We start from the raw sequence: 16,421 nt of genomic DNA, 5'->3' as shown, positions 1-16,421 counted from the left end.
TGCTGCTGCGCTGCAGCACAGCGAGGAGGAAACAATAATAGTAAACAATAAATAATAAATAATAACAACAGCTCTACTCATTTATAGTTAGAAGGAGACCCTTAGATGAGCTAATAATAACAGAAGACAGCTGGCAGCTACCCTGTCTCCTCCGTCGTGTTGCTGCGTCTCTACGGTGTCTGTTTGTTTGCTGCATGCAGCTGACTATACACCCCAAATACATGCAAATATAATACTTCTTTTATTTCTAACTGCAGTCTCTTCTTTATTTAATCTAAACACCTGCAACTCAGCTGTCTCCTCCTCGCTAGCTATATAGTCATGGTGAAGCCAAAGCAGGTACGAGGTGTCTCTTCAGTGTCTCCTTCTTTATGCTGCTGCTGCTGCTGCAGCTGCTGCAGCTGCTGCAGCAAGGAGACACTTTATGAGGTGTCTGTCTCCTTTTTATAAAGATAAACAACAAATAATGAGGGAGATAAAACAACACCCAACGACTGTGGGGCCCAAGGAGTGTCTCTGAAGAGACAGCGCTAGAAGAAGAAAGAGAATAATAATAAATTATAACTGTCTCCTTTATTATGTCTCCTGTCTCCTCTCATGTGCATGCTGTCTATTGCCTCCTCTCGGGGTCTTCCGCCTCCTCTCCTAAACCCTAAACCCTAAACCCTAAACCCTCCCAAACCCTAAACCCTAGGCCCTAATTCCTAACTTCTAGGCAGTAGAAAATAAACCCTAGACCCAAAAGGCTGTACACTAAGCCAGAGCAACAAACCCTATACTATAAACCCTAAACCCTAAACCCTACTAAACCCTAAACCCTAAACCCTCGTTTGCGTTTGTCTTTCTTTGTCTTTTCCCTCTCTTTTTATTGTTAGCGCCCACCTCAGTCGTGTCTTGTCTCCTTTTCTTTGTTGTTTGCTATGCTGTCTCTTTTTTTATTATCTCTTTTTAATACTCCGCTGTCTCTTTTAGGGTTTAGGGTTTTAGGGTTTATATATTGTTTCTGTCTCCCCGTTCCTGCCTCTGTCTCCTTCTGTCTCCATTTATCTCTGTCTCTCTTTGTCTGTCTCTGTCTGTCTCTGTCTCTTTCTGTCTCTTTCTGTCATATTTTTCTTTGTCTTTAGGCGTATGTAGGTGCGTAAGTCTCTTCTCTGTGTCTCTTATCCTTTCTTTACTCCAGGTGTCTGTCTCCTTCTCCTACTCTGCTGTCTCCTTTTAAGTCTGTCTGTCTCCCCTCCCTTCTTTTTCTGTCTCCTTTTAAATTTGTCTGTCTCCTTTATTTCTTGTTTGTCTCCTTTTAAATCTGTCTGTCTCCTTTTAAATCTGTCTGTCTCCTTTTACATCTCTTCTGTCTCCTTTTATTTCTCTTCTGTCTCCTTCTACTTCTCTTTTGTCTCCTTTTACATCTCTTCTGTCTCCTTTTATTTGTCTTCTGTCTCCTTTTATTTTTTAGGTAATCCCTGAGTTATGCAGGGGCTTCGCCTTAGCCGAAGAGCACAGAAACATAACATCGAGAGACTGCATTTTATATGCTTTGGGGGTTGCAGCATGTCAGGTCTGTACAAATATATTTAAACAGATAGACAGAGACAGAGACAGAGACAGAGACAGAGACAGATAGAGAGATAAAGACAGATAGATAGAGACAGAGACAGAGACAGATAGAGAGATAAAGACAGATAGATACAGACAGAGACAGAGAGATAGAGGTGGATAGATAAAGAGATAGAGACAGAGATATAGAGACAGAGAGACAGAGACAAAGTCGATAAACAACAAATCTTGTGCTGCATCTGCTGTTGCTGTTTCTGCTGCTGCTGTTACCGTAGCAGAAACAGCAGCAGCATCTGCTGCTGCTGCATCTGCTGCTGCTGCTGCAGTTGCTGCTGCTTGTGTCTGCCTCTGTGTATTTGTTTGTTTGTTCCTGTCGGATTGAGTTAAGTGTCTCCTTTCTCTCCTCTGTCTCCTCTATCTCCTCTGTCTCTTCTGCCTCCTTTATATTCTCTGTCTCCTCTGTCTCCTTCATATCCTCTATATACACTGTCTCCTCTGTCTCCTCTGTCTCCTCTGTCTCCTCTGTCTCCTCTGTCTCCTCTGTCTCCTCTGTCTCTTCTGCCTCCTCTGTCTCCCCTGTCTCTCCTGTCTCCTCTGTCTCCTTCATCTCCTCTATATACACTGTCTCCTCTGTCTCCTCTATCTCATCTGTCTCCTTCATCTCCTTTATCTCCCCTGTCTCCTCCTTCTCTTCTGTCTCCTCTGTCTCCTCTGTCTCCTCAGGACCCTTTGGATGAACTGGATCTGCAGTGCTGCTACGAGGGCAGCTCTTTAGGGTTTTATGTGCTGCCGACCTTAGCAACAACTTTTATTTCTGTCGCTGCTGTCTTTGAGGGTCTCTCTAACTGCCCTGGTGAGAGACAGCAACTGTCTCCTCTTCGTGCTGCTTGCTGGAGTGCCTCTTGCTGCTGCTGCTGCTGCTGCTGCTGCCTGGGTCTCTTCTCACTTGTTAGATAATGTGTCTCCTTTGCTGCTGCTGCATTCTCTGCATGTGCCTCTTGTGTCTCCTTTGCTGCTGCTGCTGCTCTTTTTCTGTGTCTTGTTGATATAGCTTCTCTGGTGTCTCCTTTGCTGCTAGTTTGTCTGCTGCTGTCTCCGTTTTTTTCTAATTTATGCTGCGGCCAGCCACTTGTTTGCACTATATAATATATACATATATAATATATATATATATATATCTATATACAAGTATATATATGTACATGTATATACATGTATATACACATTATATATATGTATATAATATATATATATATATATACATATTTTATATATAGATGCATATAGATATATATATATATATATTATATAGATTGCTTTCTTTATCTTTATTAGGTATCCCTGACTTCCATCCGATGAAGCTGCTGCACGGGGAGCATAAACTGCAGCTGCTGCAGCCTCTGCAGCCCGAGATGTCTGTACACTCGAAGGCGTTTATTTCTGATGTGTGGGATAAGAAGGTGAGGGGGTGTTAATAGAAAGATATAATTAGCTATTATCTCTTTTTTGCTGCTTCGTTTGCAGCTGCTGTCTTTTGTCTGTCTCTAATTGCTTCTTTAATGCTGTCTCTGTCTCTCTATCTTGTGAATAATAATTGTGTGTAACTGTCTCCAAGTGTCTCCTTTTCCTTGTCTTTGCTGCTCATTTCTTCTCTTTATCTGCGGTGTATGTACACCTGCTGCAGTCAGGAGCTATCGTAGCCATCCGCATTGATACATTTAACGAAGGGAAGCTGCTTTGTATAAACGAGTTTCTTCTATTTATTAGAGGCATAGGTCTGTTCAGGTGTATAGGCAGCTTCAGAGACAACAGCAACACAACAGATAATACTAAGCCTATCTGTCTCCTTATCTGTCTCCTATTGTCTCTTCTTGCTTGCTTCTGTTGCTCTCTCTTTTTGCTTTTTTGTTTTGTTTTTGTGTCTATGTGTGTGTCTCCTGTAGTTTGTTTTTGTTTTATGTCTAGAATATAATAAACTTCTTTCTTCTCTTTCTGTCTCTGTTTATCTTTTGTTTTGTCTCCTCCTTCACTCTGTCTCCTCTTGTCTTGCTGTACATACACCGCAGGAGGCTTTGGGGGCCCCTCCACCTCCCCAGCTGCTCTGGGGGCCCCTGCTGTTCCTTCTTCTCCTGCACTGAAGAAAATAGATATATTAATTCCTGCTAACTTAGCTCTTCTTTATCGTTTATCAGGAGATTTAAACCCTTTGCATGTGAGGCAATACAGACCCGTTCTTAGCAGCAACTGTCTCTCTGTCTCCTGCAGCAAAATAAACTGTCTCTAACTCCTATCCCCTTCTTCTATCTGCTGCGAATATATATATATATATATATATACATATATATATATAATATATACATATTATGTATATACATATATCTATGTAGAGCATACGGATATGTTTATTGTTTAATATATTTCATATGCCTCGTTGTTTTATTTGGAGACACTCTAACTGCGATTTATTGTCTCTTTTTGTATCTCTTTTGAGTGCTGCTGCTGCTGCTGCTGCTGCTGCTGCTGCTGCTGGTGCTGCTGCTGCACAGGCTGACGTTAACTTAGCGAAGATGGGGGGTTTTTCTAGGCCAATTCTTCACGGCCTCTGCACTCTGGGGATTGCAACAAGAAGTAAATATATTTAAAAAGAAAGAGACAAACAAAGGAGACAAACAGATATATACATTACCAACTCATAAACTAACTATGCTGCTGCTGTTGCTGCTGCTGCTGCTTCCTCGAATGCTGATGCTTCTGTTGTTGCTGCTGTTGCTAATGCTGTTGCTGCTGATGTTTCTGCCGCTGATGTTTCTGCTGCTGTTGCTGCTGCTGTTGCTGCTGCTTTTGCTCCTGTTGTTGTTTCTGCTGCTGCTGTTGCTTCTGCTGTTGCTGTTGCTTCTGCTGCTGCTGCTGCAGTGCTGCAGCAGCACCTTTAATAGCCTGCTGCTGTTTTTTTTCTTGTATTGCGTTGGGGGTGCCTTCGAGAGAGCAGAGAAGAAGAAGAGACAGAAGAAGCTGAGTAAATAGTATTTAGTGTTTATGTGTCTCCTTTGTGCTGCAGTAATAATACGAGAAGAGCTGCAAGGAGACCCGCAAAAAGTACAAAGTGTCTCCTGCCGCTTCACTAACCCCACAACTCCCGGGGATCGTCTCCGCATCTGTCTCTGGAGACCAACTCCCTCAACTGTCTCCTTTCAAGTCATTAATCTCTCAAAGTCAAACTCTGTTGTCCTTGACAGAGGCTTTATGGAGCTGCAGCAGCAAACTCAGGATCTTGCTAAGCTATAGAAACCCATGCAGTAGCAACAGCAGCAGCAGCAGCAATAACAACAGCAGCAACAGCTGCAGCAACAAAAGCAAACGGCAACAATAACAGAAAAACGCAGAAACAGCAGCGACAGCAGAAACTGCAGCAGCAGCAGCAGCAGCAGCAGATGCTGCTGCTGCTGCTGTGGGTTGTTTTCTGTCTGGAGCTGAATTTTATGCGGCTGAGAGGGCGCCTGCAAGAAAGAGACAGAAGAAATTATAATAGGGCATCACAAAACACAAATGGAGACAGAGACAGAGAAGGAGACAGAGAAGGAGACAGACAGCTGCAGAGTAAAGGAGACAGATATAGCATAGCACAACATAAAGCAGCTTAATGCATGCAGAGATAAAACATATGAAGGCCTCAGCCACAGATAATTGAAAGAAGACACAAAAAGAAGCAAAAAAAAACAAAGAGATAGGACAGAGACAGACGGAGACAGAGACAGACGGAGAGAGAGACAGACGGAGACACCCAGCAAGACATGAAAAAAGAGTTAAGTGCAGTGGGAGCAAAGAAAGGAGACAAAAATAAAACAAATGCAGAGGACGCTGTCTCTGCCTTCAGCTGCATTGAGGTGTACATACACCGCAGCAGCAACCCTTAAGTGTCCCTTCATAATACCCCACAGGAACTCCTCGCTGCAGAGACAGAAACTTCTGATACTCCTTACGCCCCCAAAGCCCTGGGCTAAATATTACATACATATGCGTATATATATATATATATATATATACATATATATATATATACATTTATATATATATATATATATATATATATATATGTACATATATATATAATATGTATATAAATATATAATATATATGCATATATTATGCATATATATGTATATATATATGTATATATATATATATGTATAAGATGCTGCTGAAGTATACAAACGGAGGCCTCTAAACATTTCACCTCCACGGCCCCAAGAGGAAGAGCCTCAAAATTAATAATAATAAATAATAATAAATAATAATAATTAATATTAATAATAATAATTAATATTAATAATAATAATAAATAATATAGTAATAATAAATAATAAATAATAATAGTATTATTATTATTGTTATTATTTAATAGCCCCCACCTAATGCATAAGGGGCCCCTACAGCATTAAAAGGGGGCCCCTATAAAATGAGCCAGGGGCCCCTATAAACTTAATACGAAGGGCCCCTTTAGAGGGTTCACTTAAGGGGCCCCTATAGAGAGGGTTCACTATAGGGGCCCCCCTATAGAGGGTTCACTATAGGGGCCCCCCTATAGAGGGTTCACTATAGGCGCCCCCCTATAGAGGGTTCACTTAAGGGGCCCCCCTATAGAGGGTTCACTATAGGGGCCCCCCTATAGAGGGTTCACTATAGGGGACCCCCTATAGAGGGTTCACTATAGGGGCCCCCATACAGAGGGTTCACTATAGGGGCCCCCACAGAGAGGGTTTACTATAGGGGCCCCCCCATAGAGGGTTTACTATAGGGGCCCCCCTATAGAGAGTTCACTATAGGGGCCCCCCTATAGAGGGTTTACTATAGGGGCCCCCCTATAGAGGGTTTACTATAGGGGCCCCCCTACAGAGGGTTAACTAGAGGGGCCCCCAAAGGGTTCATTTTGGGGGCCCCTTTAGAGAGGGTTCACTTTAGGGGGCCCCTTCGTTGTTTTGTTGAGGGGGCCCCCTCTAAGCCTGCACGGGTTTAAGCGAGTGATTTGCTGCAGCTGTCTCTTTAGGGGCCCCCCTCCCTTTATAGGGCCCCTTCTTCTGTCTGTAAGGCAGAAGCAAGACGCCGCTGCAGATCAGGGAGGTCTATTGCGAGGACCTGAGCCTGTCTCTGCAGCAGCAGCAACAGCAACAGCAGCAGCAGCAAGGGTAGCAGCAGCAGCAGCAGGGGTAGCAGCAGCAGCAGCAGGGGTAGCAGCAGCAGCAGCAAGAAAGCGCGGGCTACGCTGCAGCGGGGCCCCAAGAGGGCTTCCAAGCAGAAGAAGGGAGAGCGAATTTCCTTTAAAAGGAGACACTTAAAAGGAGACACTTAAAAGGGGACACTTAAAAGGAGACACTTAAAAGGAGACACTTAAAAGGAGACACTTATAAAGGAGACACCTACAAAGGAGACACCTAAAATGAGACACTTATAAAGGAGACACTTCAAAAGGAGACACTTCAAGAAAAGGCACTTAGAGAGGAGACATCGGCAAAGGAGACAATTTAAAAGGAGGCGCCTGTAAAATGGAGACACCTTAAAAGGAGACACTTTAAAAGGAGACACCTTAAAAGGAGACACTTAATAAGGGGACACTTTCTAAGGAGACACCTTTAAAGTGTCTATAGGGAGATACTTACAAAGGAAACACTTTAAAAGGAGACACTTAATAAGGAGACACTTAATAAGGAGACACTTAATAAGGAGACACTTTAAAAGGAGACACTTTAAAAGGAGACACCTACTAGCACTGCATCTCGATCAAAGGCGCGGCTAGCGACACCATAGACAATCTCCTGGGGCCCCACAGGAGGGGCCCCTGAAGAGACACAGCAGTTAGGAGCGATGCGGCTTCCTAGTCCAAGAGACTCGCAGCCAGACACCCTTGCTGCGCAGCAGCAGCAGCAGCAGCAGCAGCAGCAGCAATAGCAGCAGAAGTGGCAGCAGCCAACACAGCGGCAGCGACAGAGAGAACAGCAGAAATTATCAAACGTTCTAAGTCACACAAAGGCATCAGCAGCAGCAGCAGCAGCAGCAGCAAAAATAGCGGCAGCATCAGCAGCAGCAGCAGCAGCAACAACAGCAGCAGCAACAGCAGCAACAGCAGCAGCAGCAGTAGTAAGTACCGCGGGCTCCAAGGCGAACGAATTCTGCAATAGTATTTACGTCTGTGATGGCTGAGGAGACAAAAAGGAGACAGAATATGCAGCAGAGCAGCAGGTGTTGCTGCAGCTAACTAAGAGACAGCTACTATAGTGGCTATTACTGCTGCTGCTGCTGCTGCTGTTGCTGCTGCTGCTGCTGCTGCTGGGGATTTACATGAGGCTTCTTCGAACATACAAAAGCCACCGATAGTCATTGGGGTAGAGCGCCTTAACATAACAAACAAAACACAAAAACAGGGTTTAGGGTTTAGGGTTTAGGGTTTAGGGTTTGGGGGGTGTACAGACAGGGTAGAGGGGACAGCAGGAGACAGCAAGAGGAGACAGTAGAGGGTCTCCTTACGTGTTTTTTATTATTGCTCTTTCTTTAATAATTGTATAAGGCCCTATAGCAATACCTCCAGGGCCCCCGTCTATTGCTGCTGCAGCACAGACGCAGCAACCAACCCCTAGCTCTACCTTACCTGACACCTCAGCCTCCGGGTGTACGTACACCTTGGGGCCCCACGCATATTCTGCTGCTGCTGCTGTTGCTGCTGCGTCACTCGCCATCGGCTGCTGCTGCTGCTGCTGTTGCTGCTGCTGCTGCTGCTGATATTGCTGTTGCTGGTACGGTTATGCCGCTTCTGCTCCTGCTGCTGTTACTGTTACTGCTGCTGCTGCTGCTGCTGCTGCTGCTGATTTGCTGCTGCTCTTTATGCAGCTTATTTTGTCTCCTCTCAGCTTCATGTGCAGCAAACAACCAATCACCAGAGAAGAACCCTCTGCTGCTAACGCCGTACACTAGCCAGCAGCAGCAGCAGCAGCAACAGCAGCAACAGCAGCAGCAGCAGCAAAGAGAATAAGTAGTAATTTTTAAAGCAATCTGTTAATACTTAAACTCAACAGCAAATAAACCTCAGCCTTACTGCTTTCTCAATTCATATTATCAGAGTCTGGGGGGCCCCCTGGGGGCCCCCAGGGGCCCCTACTGTGTCTTCTTACGAAGTATAGTTTGCAGTAGATATTATTTTTTATTAATTTAGTTAAATATATTATTTTTAATTGATTTAATTAAATATATTATTTTGTATTAATTTAATCTTAACTCCTTTGTTTGTTAATGGCTGCCTTGTTATAGCCGCTGCAGCAGAAAGATCTTCTGCTGCTGCTGCTGCTGCTGCTGTTGCTGCTGCTGTTGCTGCTTCCACTGCTGCAGCATAAGAGACCTGCGGAATGCTGCATGCATGTGGGCCCCACACCGGGCAGCTGCTGCTGCGGCTGCGCCGCTGCTGTGGCGGCGTTGCTGCAGACAAGTTGAGCAGTATCTCCACAGCTGCAGCAACAGCATCAGCAGCAACACCATCAGCAGCAGCAGCAACAGCATGCGCTGCAGCAGCAGCAGTAACAGCAGGAGGAGCAGCGCTAAACAACCCCTGGGGGACAGCCTGCAGGAGCTGCTAAGAACAGCAGCAAAAGCATCAGCAGCATCGGCAGGGACTGCAGCACAAGCAGACGTTAAGGCTGTGGAAGCAGCAGCAGCAGCAACAGCAACAACAGCAACAGCAGCAACAGCAACTGAAGCAGCCGCAGCAACAACTCCAAGGCGTCGGATTTTATTTCCCTCGCCTTTTCAGTGCAGCGCTCGAATGAAAGAACTCGCCAGCAGCAGCAGCAGCAGCAGCAGCAACAGCAGGAAGAAGAAGGCTAAATATAAGGGTCGCAGCAGCAATCGGAGCAGCAGCAGCAGCAGCAAAAGACATAAAAAGGAGTGCAAGTGGAAGGGCCGTGTAAAGGCTGCAACGCGGGAGGCCCTGCAGAAGCAGTGGCTCTCGCGCTTGCTGCTGCTGCTGCAGCAGCAGCAGCAGCAGCCTCTGACAGCAGCACAGCAGCAGCTGCTGTCGTTGCTGCAGCGGCATGAACAGCAACATGCAGGGATGCCTCAGCAGCTCTCCATGCCCCGCATGCAGCTGGGGACTAAGTTGCGTAAAGAGTTTCGTGCTGCAGTGCAGCAGCTGCAGCAGCAGCAGCAGCACAGCAGCAGCAGCAGCAGATCTGCTGCAGAGAAACAGCTGCGTGTCTGCCTCGTTGACTTTGTTTATTTTCTCCCCGCGTTGTCCTCAGCAACAGCAACGCACTGTCTCCTCCTAGCTGCTCACGCCTACCCGAAGCAGCAGCAGCAGCAGCAGCAGCAGCAGCAGCAGCAACAGCAGCAGCAGCAGCAGCAGCAGCAGGAAGGAGATGGTGGGGACGTGCTGCAGCTGCAAGCGAAGCCGACTGGGGAGTTGATTGAGCTGGCGTTTGCTGCTGCTGCTGCTCGCTGCAGCGAGAGATGTCTCCGGAGCTTCTTAGCTGCAGATTTATCTGTGCTGCTGCAAGCTTTGCTGCTGGCCCGCCGCAACGGCGTCGCAGCAGCAGGAGCAGCAGCAGCAGCAGCAAACGAGTTGGTAACAAGAGCAGCAGCAGAAATACAGTGGAAAGCAACAGCAGCAGACTTGCGAGAAACTGCTGCTACGTTGACGCAGCTTGCTGCTCTGGGGCATAGAGAGCCTGCGGTGTACGTACACCTCAGCCATCGCTTGATAGACCTTATTCTAGACCCTGAGCAGCAGCAGCAGCAGCAGCAGCAGCAGCAGCAAGACCTGCTGCTGCGTGTAGAGTGGCTGGCTGCAGCAGGAAAGGCGCTTGCAGCAGTGCAGCAGCAGGACCTCCGTGTCGCCCGAGTAGTTGTCCTTGCTGCTGCTGCTGCTGCTACAGCTGCTGCTGCACCTGCTGCTACCGCTATCCACGACAACGCTTCACAACGCCACCACAACCAGCAGCAGCAACAGCAGCAGCAGCAACAGCAGCAGCAACAGCAGCAGCAGCAGCAACAGCAGCAGCAGCAGCCACAGGCCCTCTTGCGCCCGCATGCAGTTGCAGATATGGCGTTCTTTGTTTCTGCTTACCAGCGCATGCAGCAGCAGCAGCAGCAGCAGCAGCAGCAGCAGCAGCAAGAGAACGAAGTATGGAGACACTCTCAAGCCCCCAAGGATGAACCAGCAGCAGCAGCAGCAGCAGCAGCAGCAGCAAGAAGGGGAGAGCCTCCTGCTTTCCTGTCTGCTGCAGAAGCAGCAGCAGTTGCTGCTGTGTTGCTGCCGCATGCTGCTGCTGCTGCTGCTGCGGAATCTCTGTGTGGGGTTCAAATCTGCACCATTCTCCGTTTCTTTTCTGCTGCTGCACAGCAGCAGCAGCAACAGCAGCAGCAGCAGCAGCAGCTCATGCTATGTTGCACTTTGCTGCAGCAGCTGCTAGAGAAGGGCCCCCATTCTCTGCCTCAGCATTCGCTTGCTTCCTCCTTGCAAGCGCTGCGCCACCTCTCCCCCTTGCTGCAGCAGCAGCAACCTTTGCTGCAGCAGCAGGAGGAACAGCAGCAACAACCGCAGCAGCTGCTGCGGCAACTCCGGCTGCGCTGGCTTGCTGCTGCTGCTGCCCCCTCCGTCGCAGCACGGATGAAGCCTCAGACATTTTTGCTGCTGCTGCATGGAGCTGCCGATGCAGCAGCAGCAGCAGCAGCAGCAGCAGCAGCAGCAGCAGCAGCAGGAACGGCAGAAGCAGAGCGCCGTCTGCTGCTGGTGTTGCTGCAGGCGTTGCAAGGAGCCCCGCTGCTGCAGCTGTTGGGGCATGCTCCACTGAAGCAGCAGCATCAGCAGCTTCTGCTGCTGGAGGAGACACTGCAGCACGCCGCTGCTGCAGCGGGGTTTGCTGCTTCACCGGAACCTCCGTTATCAAAGCAGCAGCAGCAGCAGCAGCAGCAAGATACACCCCAGCACGAGCTGCTGCAGCTGCAGCAGACACTTCAGCGCCTGCGGCGAAGGCTCGCCCAGCCACAGCAGCTGAACAGCAGCACCAGCAGCAGCAGTAGCAACAACAGTATCAGCAGCAACCGCTGCAGTACCCGCAGCAGCAACGGCAGCACAAGCAACCGCAGCAGCAGCAAAAGCAGCAGCAGACGAAAAGCATTTTAAGAGTTGTTATTTCTTGTCTTTACAAAGTCCCCCTTGACGGCGCCAGGGATGTGTGTGCTCAGCTGCAGCAGCAGCTGCTGCTGCTGCTGCCGCAGCACCACCTGCAGCTGCTCCTGCAGCAGCAGCAGCAGCAGCAGCAGCAGCAGCAGTAGGTTTTGTTTAAAGGAAGTGGCCGTGGAGGAGACGCACAGAGTCAGGTTCGATGAAGTAATCTGTCTCTCCTGTCTTTTTATCCTGCGGTGTACAGACAGCAAAAGGGACAGAGAGGAGACACCAGAGAAATAAATTAAAGAGACAGAAGAAGAGAGAGACAGAAGAGACAGCTAACAAATATAAATAGAGACACAGGAGACAGATAGAAAGATATTTAAGAGACAGACAGCCACATATATAACCGTGCTGCTGAGACTGCAGCATAATATATATATATATATATACATATACACACATATATATATATATATCTCTGTCGGTCTCCCTATATATATATATATATATGTATATGTACATCTATACATATAATATATATATATAATATATATATATATACATGTACATCTTTACATATAATATATATATATATATATGTATTCAGATTACTTTGATATGCTGTGCGTATAAATCTGCACAAATATATCCCAATCGAGCCCTTCACATTGTTGCTGTTTAGGGTTTAGGGTTTAGGGTTTAGTGTTAGGGTTTAGGGTTTAGGGTTTAGGGTTTAGGGACCTGGAGCTGAAGAAGAGACAGCGAAAGGACGCCGCAGTTCGACAGCTTCTGTCGACAAGCGGGAAGGAGACAGCCAGGCTGCAAATAAAAAGTAAAAGGAGACAGCAGCAATTTAATTAAATTATAATAAAGAGAGACACTAAAAATAAATATAAATATAAATAAATAAAGAGTAAAAGGAGACAGAAAAAAATTAAATAAGTCAAAATAAAAGGAGACAAAAAATAAAAATAAAGAGACGAAGGGGACAGACGAAATTAAAGGAGATAAAAATAGAGACAGAATAAATAAAAATAAATAAAATAAAAAGGAGACAGAAGAAATCAAAAGAAATAAAATTAAGAAGAGACACAAGAAACAAAGGTAGAGGAGACATAAGAAATAAAAAGATAAAGCAGAGAAGGGACAGTATATATTATATATAACATTTAATAGTAATAATAATAATAAATGTATATATATTATATATATAATAATAATAAATATATAATAATAATATATAATAATGCTAACAAATAAACAATGCTAATAAAAATATAATAATAGTAATAAATAAATAATACAAATAAATAAATAAACACTACTAGATAAATAAAATAATAATAAAAGAAGAATAAACTAAATAAACAAATAAACACTAATAGATATATTAATAATAGGGGCTAGATAAAGTAAATAAAAAAATAAATAAGATATTCTTACTCGAGAGAAAGCCCTAAAGAAATCTCGCAGCCAGCGGCTGTGGCCGACACAAACAACTGTCTCCTCTTCTCCTGTCATTGTCTCCTCAGCAAACAGCAGCAGCCGTCTCCACAGTCTGCTGCTGCTGTTAGGAGGGCCTTCATTCCCTGTAGGATCTATGCATGCTGCTGCTGCTGCTGCTGCTGCTCCTCCTGCTGATCCTGACCCTGATCCTCCTCCTCCTCCTCCTGCTGCTGCTGCTGCTGCTGCTGCTGCTGCAGAGGTTGAGAGACACCCGAATATAACGCTCTCAAGCCGAGACAGCGCGGGGATCCGCAGAGGGAGAGACAGAGGGAAGCCGTCAGGATTGCGAGTTGTCTCCTTTACATCCAGACACAAATAAATAAATAAATAAATAAATAAATAAATAAAATAAATAAACGAGAGGTAGCAAGCATTGATTAAAAGGAGACAGATAAATGCTTCCTGGAGACACATCAAATACTCACACCCCCTCTCTGTCACTCTCACTGCTAGAGACCCTGTCTCTGTCTCCTTATGTCTTTATCTCTCTTTCTCTTTATCTTTATCTCTCTGTCTCTCTCTCTGTCTCTTTATCTCTCTGTCTCTTTACATCCTTATCTCTCTGCTGTCTCTCTCTTTATCTTTATCTCTCTGTCTCTTTCTCTTTATCTCTCTGTCTCTCTGTCTCTCTGTCTCCTTAACTCTCTGTCTCTGACTTCGTCTCTTTATCTCTCTGTCTATGTCTCTGTCTCTCTGTCTCTCTGTCTCTTTATATATACAAATATTATATCTATCTGTTTATCTGTTTATCTGTTTATATCTTTACTTATTTATTTATTTATTTATTTATTTATTTATTTAGCTAACCATGAGTGAAGAGGAGACTCGCGCTGTACATCGACTCGAAGTCAGCAGAGAGCCGCAGCAAAACAACAACGTAGAATGTGCACGCCTAAACAAACAAACAAACAAACACTCTGCTGCTGCTGCTGCTGTTGCTGCTGTTGGGGATGCTGCTGTTGTGGCTGCTGCTGCTGTGGCTGTTGTTGCTGCTGCTGCTGCTGCTCTGGCTTTTGGTGCTGCTGCTGCTTCTATTGCTGCTGCTGCTGCTGCTGTTGCTGTTCTGTTATTGCTGTGCTGGCTGCCAGCGGTGCTGAAGCTGCAGCTGCGGTTGAACGTAGCAGCAGCAGCAGCAACAGCAACAGCAGCAACAACAACAACAGCAGCAGCAGCGCAGCAATAGCAGCAGCAGCAGGAGGAAGGGGCTCAGTGCCAAGCCATCACCTCAAATTCGACGTCAGAAAGAGGACCCGTTGCTGCTGCTGCTGCTGCTGCTGCTGTTGCTGCTGCTCATTCTGCATACTGGAGCATCTTGTAGTTGCTGGGGCTATCCCTGCCTTGTCTTGCTGCTGCTGCTGCTGCTTCTGCTGCACTGCAGCAGCAGCGGCGAATTGTCTGGCCCCTTTGAGTGGTTCTTCTGCCTGGATCGGTTCCCCTGTGCTATCTTCCGCAGCATTTGCTGCAGCAGCAGCAGCTGCTGCTGCTGCTGCTGCAGCAGCAGCTGCTGCTGCTGCTGCCTGGTTTTGAGCAGCAACTGCTGCAACAATGTCTCTTATTGCTAGAGACTGCTCCATCCCCGCCGTTGAGAGAGGAGAGTCTAAAAAGACAGAGTCTAATTCCCACAGCAGCAGCAACTCGCACAGCAGCAGCAGCAGCAAACGCAGCGGGAAGCGAGCTGTGCATACACCCCGATTAAAACACAGATTCCAGAGAGACTCCCTGCAGCAATAAACACAAATATAAATTAACTTAAATATAAATATAAATACGAAGTATAAATATAAATATTATTACAAACAAAAGTATAAGAAGTGTAATGCAGCAACAGCAGCTGCAGCAGCAGTAGCAGCAGCAGAAGTAGCAGCAGCAGCAGCAGCAGCAATAGCAGCAGCAGCAATAGCAGCAGCAGCAACACAAGCAGCAGCAGCGGTAGCAACAGTATCGAAAGCAGCAGCAGTAACAGCAGCAGCAGGAACAGCAGCAGCAGTAACAGCAGCAGCAGTAACAGCAGCAGCAGTAACAGTAGCAGCAGCAACAGCAGCAGCAGCAGCAGCAGTTACCCATGTCTAATGAAGATGATTCTTTTCTGCTGCAGCACAGCAGCGTCTTCAGGCAGCAATCTTTTGCGGTGTATGTACACCTCAAGGCCCTCTCTATCAGAATAAAAAATAAAATACAGCAACCACCTAATAAACACTGAGAGCTTCCGCAGCAAATTCAAACAGACCTGCACACATCACACGCACGCATGTTGCTGCTGCTGCTGCTGCTGCTGCTGCTGCTGCTACTGGTGCTGCTGCTGTTGATGATACTGCTGCTGCTGCTACTGGTGCTGTGGCTCCTGCTGCTGCTTCTGCTGCTGCTGTTGCTGCTACAGTTGCTACTGATATTGCTCCTACTGCTGCGACTGCTGCTGCTACCGCTGCTGCTGATGCTACTGCCAATGCTAGGGTTTCAGTTCGTTATGGTACTGCTGCTGCTGCTGCTGTTGCTGCTACTGCTGCTGTTGCTGCTACTGCTGCTACGGCTGCTACGGCTGCTGCTGCTGTGGTCACTCCTGATGCTGCTGCGGGCGCAAGCTTTTCAATTTATCCTGCGGCTGCTGCTGTTTCTGGTGCTGCTGTTGCTGTTGCTGCTACTGCTGCTGTTGCTGTTGCTGCTACTGCTGCTGTTGCGGTTGCTGCTGCTGACTTCTCTGACTACAGCACGCAGTAGAGATGCGTGGGCCTTGAAGATTTGGGCCTTGGATGCATCCTTCGTAGCAGCAGCAGCAGCTGCTGCTGCTGCTGCTGCACCTGGTGAGTTGCTGATGCCTGGGAGCTGCTGCTGCTGCAGCAGCAAAGCATAACGGATTAAGACGGCGACAACAAACAGAGACATCCACAGCAGCAGAGACAGCTGCAGCAGCGAAGTGCCTTGGGGGGCTTCTTCTTCTGTCTCTGCTAAGGGGCCCCCAGAGGGGCCCCCAGTGAACTCGCTCATCTGCTGCAGTTGCTGCTGCTGCTGCTGCTGCTGCTGCTGCTGCAGCTGCTGCAGCTGCTGCAGCAGCTGCAGCTGCCTTTACACTGCACTTCTCGTCTCCTGCAAGCCTCTTGTCTCTTTAAAAGGGGAAAGGGTGCATGCATGCGTGACCTGGCTGGTGGCAGACCGACAGTGCTGCTGCTGCTGCTGCTGCTGCTGTTGCTGCTGCTGCTGCTGCTGCTACAGCTGT

The 16,421-nt window shown here is 47.0% G+C and overlaps 2 protein-coding genes across 2 annotated transcripts; one reads left to right on the top strand and one right to left on the bottom strand.

The window, feature by feature from the left end:
- Positions 1-9,358: 9,358 nt before the first annotated feature.
- Positions 9,359-11,716, top strand: EAH_00026630 (hypothetical protein, conserved; the record flags this gene model as incomplete). The annotated part of the gene is made up of 1 exon (XM_013396511.1): positions 9,359-11,716. One exon carries the CDS (start codon positions 9,359-9,361, stop codon positions 11,714-11,716), a length of 2,358 nt encoding a protein of 785 aa, XP_013251965.1.
- Positions 11,717-13,302: 1,586 nt separating this feature from the next.
- Positions 13,303-14,784, bottom strand: EAH_00026620 (hypothetical protein; the record flags this gene model as incomplete). Its single annotated transcript, XM_013396510.1, has 2 exons — positions 13,303-13,507; positions 14,435-14,784. 2 exons carry the CDS (start codon positions 14,782-14,784, stop codon positions 13,303-13,305), a joined length of 555 nt encoding a protein of 184 aa, XP_013251964.1.
- Between the last annotated feature and the right edge of the window lie 1,637 nt (positions 14,785-16,421).

The sequence above is a fragment of the Eimeria acervulina genome, genomic scaffold (genome assembly GCF_000499425.1).
Source record: "Eimeria acervulina Houghton genomic scaffold, Eah_scaff223, whole genome shotgun sequence".
Taxonomy (NCBI): domain Eukaryota; phylum Apicomplexa; class Conoidasida; order Eucoccidiorida; family Eimeriidae; genus Eimeria; species Eimeria acervulina.
The sequence above is the reverse complement of the archived record's forward strand: the minus strand, read 5'-3'. Positions and strand labels throughout refer to the sequence as shown.